The following is a 6,962-nucleotide window of genomic DNA, read 5'->3' as shown; positions in this document are numbered from 1 at the left end:
CTCCATGCCATGCTTTACTTTGCCATGTTCAGGTCTGTAGCATATAGTTTTGTTGCTCCGAAGAGTGCTATCTGATCTGAAATTCCAGACAAGTGTTAATTTTACTAAGTCTGAGATCTGTTTGCCATATGCATTTTTGCCATGCTTGTTTGAACCTGTTAATGGATGAATTGGCCGTAGCTCAGTGCTAGACTTTTGTTAAGAATCTTGTATGCATCCCTGCCATGTATTTTTATGCCATGTTTGGGTGCTGTAGCATGTTCATCTTGTTGCATTTAGATGTCCACTTGCTGTAAATCGCAAAACGTGGTCATATTTGAATTGCTTGCCATTTCCATACCGTAACTCCGATTCCGGTGTTCTTTATATCGTTTTCAAGCGATTTCATCTCATCTTTCCAGTGGCACACTTGGATTTCCAAGTTGGTGCCAGGTTCATGCATCCCTTGTCAAATCTTGCATATGCATCCCGCATCGCATCCCGCATAGCATATCATCCTTGCATCATATTGTTTGAGGTTTGCACGTGGTTGATTGTGTTCCGTTTGCTTGTTTGTCTTGTTTGGGTAGAGCCAGGAGACGAGTTCGCTAACGAGGAGCCCGTTGAGTTTGCTTTCAAGGATCCAGTCAACTCTGACAACTTTGCAGGCAAGATGATCATACCCTCGAAATCACTACTATCTTTGTTATGCTAGATGCTCGCTCTTTTGCTATGCCTATTCTATGATGCCTACCACTTGCTTTAAAGCCTCCCAAATTGCCATGTCAAACCCCTAACCCACCATGTCCTAGCAAACCGTTGATTGGCTATGTTACCGCTTTGCTCAGCCCCTCTTATAGCGTTGCTAGTTGCAGGTGAAGATTTGGAGTCTGTTCCTTGTTGGAACATTATTTACTTGTTGGGATATCATTATATTATCTTGTTATCTTAATGCATCTATATACTTGGTAAAGGGTGGAAGGCTCGGCCTCTCGCCTAGTGTTTTGTTCCACTCTTGCCGCCCTAGTTTCCGTCATATCGGTGTTATGTTCCCGGATTTTTGCGTTCCTTACGCGGTTGGGTTATAATGGGAACCCCTTGATAGTTCGCCTTGATTAAAGCTTTTCCAGCAATGCCCAACCTTGGTCTTACCATTTGCTACCTAGCCTCTTTTTCCCTTGGGTTTCCGGAGCCCGAGGGTCATCTTTTTTAAAAAAACCCCAGGCCAGTGCTCCTCTGAGTGTTGGTCCAACCGAGCGATGTCCGGGGCTACCAGGGGCAACTCTGGGCTGGCCTACCCGACGTCTGGCTCATCTGAGTGTGCCTTGAGAACGAGATATGTGCAGCTCCTATCGGGATTTGTCAGCACATTCGGGCTGTGTTGCTGGTCTTGTTTTAACCTGTCGAAGTGTCTTGAAGAACCAAGGTACCGAGTCTGATCGGAACATCTTGGGAGGAGGTCTATTCCTTCGTGGACCGTGAGAGCTTGTCATGGGCTAAGTTGGGACTCCCCTACAGGGATTTGAACTTTCGAAAGCCATGCCCACGGTTATGGGCAGATGGGAATTTGTTAATGTCCGGTTGTAGATCACTTGAACCTTAACTTAATTAAAATGAATCAACTGAGTGTGTTACCGTGATGGCCTCTTCTCGGCGGAGTCTGGGAAGTGGACACGGTGTTGGAGTAATGCTCGCGCAGGTTGTCCTCTAGTTTCTCGCTCGCGCTTTGCCTCCTCTTCTCGCTCTCTTTTGCGAACAGGTTCGCCACCATATATGCTAGTCGCTTGCTGCAGCTCCACATATTTACCTTGCCTTACCTATAAGCTTAAATAGTCTTGATCGCGAGGGTGCGAGATTGCTGAGTCCCTGTCGCTCACAGATTACTTCCAAACCAGATGCAGGGCCTGATGATTCCGCTCCAGTTGACGCGCTTGAGCTCAAGTGGGAGTTCGACGAGGACTCTCAATGATACTACGTGTCTTTCCCTGATGATCAGTAGTGGTGCCCAGTTGGGGTGATCGGGATCGTGTCGCATGTTGGGTTATCTTATATTTGGTGCCGTAGTCGGGCCATGAGTGTTTGTATGATGTAATGTTATTTATGTACTTGATTGACGTGGCGAGTGTAAGCCAACTATGTTATCTCCCCTTTTATTATCTATATTACATGGGATGTTGTGAAGATTGCCTAACTTGCGACATATGCCTTCAATGCAATTATGCCTCTAAGTCGTGCCTCGACACGTGGGAGATATAGTCGCATCGAGGGTGTTACATCAAGATCAATCAAGTAGGAAGTAGGGTATTACCTCCATTGAGAGGGCCCGAACATGGGTAAACATTGTGTCCCCCCGCCTCCTGTTACCATCAGCCTTAGACGCACAGTTCAGGACCCCCTAACCGAGATCCGCCGGTTTTGACACCGACAATGACGAAGGGTGGCAGTGTTGGGATTACCGATACGAGCATGCCAAAGGTCCACTCCGGCGGAAAGCACCATGGGTGCAGTGACGGAGGAGGTGGATGAGTGGACCGAGTAGAGCTCATCGGGGCTGTCACATCGGTGGAGCACCATCCGGGTACGGGCATCCTTAACAGAAAAGCCAAACATGTCAAATTCAACAGTGACATGATTTTGACGTGTAAGAGAACATATGGAAACAAGATTTTTAATGATGTCAGGTGAGACAAGTACGTTAGAAAGATATAATGGCATGGAGTTAGAAGGAAAAGCAGCATGGTCGACATGAGTAATAGGCATGAAGGACCGTCGCCCACGGTACTGCAAGCAGCGGTGTGAACGGGGTGAGCGGTAAGAAGGTTACCGGGGTTGGCGGCCATGTGAGTCGTGGCTCCGGTGTCCATATTCCAGTCGTCACCGCCAGTTTACTGCTATGGCATGGGGTCGGTGTGGAGGGCCGCTAGCAGCACAGGGTCCCAAGGCGCCGGCGGGAGGGCCGGGGCTGACGGCAGCGGCTGTGACGGCGGCGCCGCGAACCCACCGGCCGAAGGCAGCCCATAGGCCGCAGAGGGGTCATAGAACGGCGCCGACGGATACGACTGAGGAGCCGCATACAAAGCCTGATGAGATACCGGGAGGGCGCCAAAGAAGCCGGGGACGGGGGCGCGCGGTATAGGCATGGAGTACGCGTGAACGACCCCCGTCCAAGGGTTCTCGCCGGCCTGCCAGGGCGCCAGCGGGAGCTGCAGCTGCGGCTGACGCAGCGGCCCACCGTGGGCAGCCGGCTTCTGCTGCTGCTTACGGCCACCTCGGTCGCGATGCCCGCCCCGGCGCGGCTGCTGCTCGGCGGGGGGTGGCAGGGGGGCCTGCGGCGATGCCGGGTAGGGGAACCGGGCGGCGGCGGCGCCTGGAAGTGGCCCGGGGCGGGCCGCGGCGGGGGAACCGAGGCAGTGGGCGGCGCACCGCCATGGGTACCGGCGGTGAGGGCCGTGTGGGTGGCCCGGGTGCGCGAGATCCGCATCCTCCGCTCCTCTAGCTTCAGGTACGTGACGATCTTGGGGAAGGTCGGGTTGGTGATGAGAGGGATGTTGGAGGCGGCGTTCTCGAAGTCTTCGTTCAGGCCGGCGATGAGGGTGCTGAGAAGAAGCTCATCGGAGACCTTCTCGCCAAGGTCACGGAGCTCGTCAACAAGCTTCTTAAGGCGCATGCAATAATCGTCAACGAACGAGTCGGGTTGCTGGCACCCAAAAATCTCGCTGTGTAAGAAAACCTTGCGTTGGAGCGCGTTGTCGCTGAAAAGGCCGTTGAGCTTAGTCCAAACGGTGTGAGCGTCATCATCGGCGGAGACCACCGTGTGGAAGAGGTCCTTCGAGATGGTGGTGTAGAACCAACGGATGAGTGTGGCGTCGATGGACGTCCACTCCTCATCGTCCTCCATGAAGCGGGAGTCCACGGAGCCATCGATGTGATCCCGGAGATTGTACTCACGAAACACAAGGGAGAAGTACGTCTTCCTGGCATAGTAGGTGGAGGTGAGGTGATCGAGGATGACGGGAACTCGAGCGAGGATGTTGAGATCGCGGATGACGACGGGATCAGGGCTTTCGAATGGGTTGGTGTGCGGCTGCGGGTGGTACCGGTGGAATTGGGGGAGGCCATGTTCGAGAGGGGGGTGCGGCGGCGCGTGGTGAGACGACGCGGCAAGGGGGGTGGCGGCGCGGCTTGGGGCCGCGCTGCGGTGTGAGGGTGGAAGCGCGGGCGGCGGCGGCACACGGGGCGATGGCGCGGCGGCGAAGGGACACGGCGGCACGTGGCGGCGGCGGCGATGGGATCGCGGCGGCGGCGGCAAGGGTTAGGGTTAGGATCGCATGTATGATATCATGTTGGAAACGAATGTTTTGACAATGCTTCTCGATGTATTGATCGATGCATAGTGCACGTATATATGGAGTACAAGGTGGGCCACAATCTCAACTATACAAAGACTAGGAGGTGGGCCGGGCTATACAATATACATGCACAAACCATATATTCAACAGAGTTAGCCGCTGCTCATGTCAAGCTATTTGTTTGCTCAAGAACATTGACGTATTTAGGGCATGTACAACGGTTCTATCTTAAGAGTGCCACGTATGATAAATGATGAGGTGGAGGAGAGAGAAACCATAAGGGCATGTACAATGGTGCTATCTTAGGCTAGTCATAGTGGGAGTAACTTAGCTAGTAACATAGCGCACTCCAAGAAATTTTTGCTTATGTGGAAAGTATTTAATGTGAGGTAGTAACATAATATGTTACTGTAACATAGCGCTTCCCAAGACAAGATGAGTCTACAAGCTAATAAATGAAGTCATCTATGACACTACTATTATGTTACTTTGCATTATAAAGGTAGTAACTTAGACTAGTGCCATGCATATGACACTAGTCTAAGGCTGGTCATAGTGGGGAGTAACTTAGACTAGTGTCATATGCATGACACTAGTCTAAGTTACTACCTTCATAGTGCAAAGTAACATAGTACTAGTGTCATATGTGGCGTCATTTAATAGCTTGTAGACTTATGTTGTCTTGGAAAGCGCTATGTTACAGTAACATATTATGTTACTACTTCTCATTAACTACTTGCCATATAAGCAAAAAATTCTCGAGGTGCGCTATGTTACTACCTAAGTTACTCCCACTATGACTAGCCTAAGTTACTCCCCACTATGACCAGCCTTAGGAGTGTCACTAGGATAAATGATGAGGTGGAGGAGAGAGAACTCGTAAGAAAAGGCTTGTCTTCTCTTATTTAATTAAGACAAGAGATGATCTCTTAGCACAATTTGTCTCACCATGTTTTAAGGAATTACTAGTTATTGAAGATAAGGCTAAGATATAACCCATTGTAGACATACTTTTTTGCCATCTCTAAATTACATGCAATACTTAAGATAAGACTGTTTTATCAACCACTGTACATGCCCTAAGAGAAGGCTTGCCTTATTTTATTTAAGAGAAGACAAGAGATGATCTCTTAGCACAATTTGTCTCAGCATGTTTTCAGGAACAACTAATTGTTGAAGATAAGGCTAAGAGATGACCCATTGTAGACATGTTTTTTTTGTCATCTCTAATTTACATGCAAAACTTAAGATAAGACTATTTCATCAACCATTGTACATGCCCTTACAAATGAATTAGATATGTGCCCGTGCGTTGTCACGAGAGCCAAATCTTGTAATTATGATGATTGTGATTTTTTGAGAGAAGGTGTGACGTCTGGGACATACAATTATGATGATTGTAATTTTTTAAAGAAAAGTTGTGACGCCCATGGGGTCATGTAATTATGATGATTGAATTGAATCGTCACTTGCCAACTGAGTGAAAAAGATGAAGTGGATGAAGGAAGGTGGGCAGAACATCGGCAGGAAAAGGAACATTTGGTTCTTTTTAGATAGTACAGATACAGATTAGATAGAGGTAATAGCACTGCAGGTCCCTGAACTTGCATGTCAGGTGATGGTTTGATCCTTGAAGTTGCAAAAGTGGATTATTTGGTCCCTGAACTTGTCATGGATGTGCAAGTTTAGTCCACAGCCAACCAGAACTCGCCAAGTGGATGCCAAGTGGCCTGGCTGGTCAGCGCCGTGAGTTTTTCACTTAGCCCCCTCCCTTTCTGACGAATCAACCTCGCCGCCCGCCCGTGCGCTCGGCTGGCTAGTAGAGTACTAGTAACAGTAGCTGCCCGACCGCTGCGGCGTCAGCAGTGAGCTACTGGCTCGGCGATGACGGAGGCGCTGGTGGCTGACGTGCGGGCCCAGGGTCGGGTCTCCTTTCCCTTTCCCCCGCCGGTGCCTGGCGCCGACGAGCTTGGTTGGCGGCTCAGGCGTAGAGGACCTGCGCGTTGCACGGCGCCAGCCCGACGAACTCCTCGGGGCCCTTGACGACCTCCCACTCCACCCGCTCCTCCTCCGTGCCGGCGCCGTGGTTGGCGGCGGACACGACGGTGCCGACGGCGACGTCGAGGCCCGCGCCGACCACGTAGATCCTGCGCCGGCCGCCGCCGACCTCCTCCAGCTGGCCCGCCACGACGTGCGGCCGCCACACCTCCTGCGGCACCCCGCCGCCGGCCACCATCCGCCACTCGTCCCGCGGCTCGTCGTACCGCTTCAGCCGCCACTCGCCGTACTCGGCCACGATGTACATCCGGCCGCCTGACACGGCGCAGGAGCCCGTCCACCCCTCCCGCATCCCGCGCGCCATGTCGGACCACGCGTCCGCCACCGCGTCGTACACCGCGCCCCGCGGCGCGCGCTCGAACGGCCACGCCCACCCCTCCGTCACGTACAGCTTGCCGCCCGCCGCCGCCGCGTCGTACCTCGCCACGGCCGCGCCGCCACGGGGAGCCGCGGGCGACCAGCGACCGGCCTCTGGGTCGAACACCTCCGCCTCTCCGTCCTCGCCGGCCACCACCACGCGCCCGCCCACCTCGCCGGCCGCCATGTAGCCCCTCGCCGTCCTCATGCCGGCCACCT

The 6,962-nt window shown here is 52.5% G+C and overlaps 1 protein-coding gene across 1 annotated transcript in view; it reads right to left on the bottom strand.

Annotated features, from left to right (window-relative positions):
- Positions 1-6,121: 6,121 nt before the first annotated feature.
- Positions 6,122-6,962, bottom strand: part of LOC119315911 (F-box protein AFR-like) — a 5,566-nt gene continuing 4,725 nt past the window's right edge. Inside the window, exon 4 of the mRNA XM_037590352.1 lies at positions 6,122-6,960. Within this exon, the coding sequence (XP_037446249.1) occupies positions 6,310-6,960 (651 nt within the window). The 3' untranslated portion in view covers positions 6,122-6,309. The remainder of the gene's footprint in view (positions 6,961-6,962) is intronic.

This window comes from Triticum dicoccoides, chromosome 6A (assembly GCF_002162155.2).
Source record: "Triticum dicoccoides isolate Atlit2015 ecotype Zavitan chromosome 6A, WEW_v2.0, whole genome shotgun sequence".
In the NCBI taxonomy this organism is placed as follows: domain Eukaryota; kingdom Viridiplantae; phylum Streptophyta; class Magnoliopsida; order Poales; family Poaceae; genus Triticum; species Triticum dicoccoides.
Note: the sequence above shows the minus strand (reverse complement) of the source record. Positions and strands in the feature narration are given on the sequence as shown.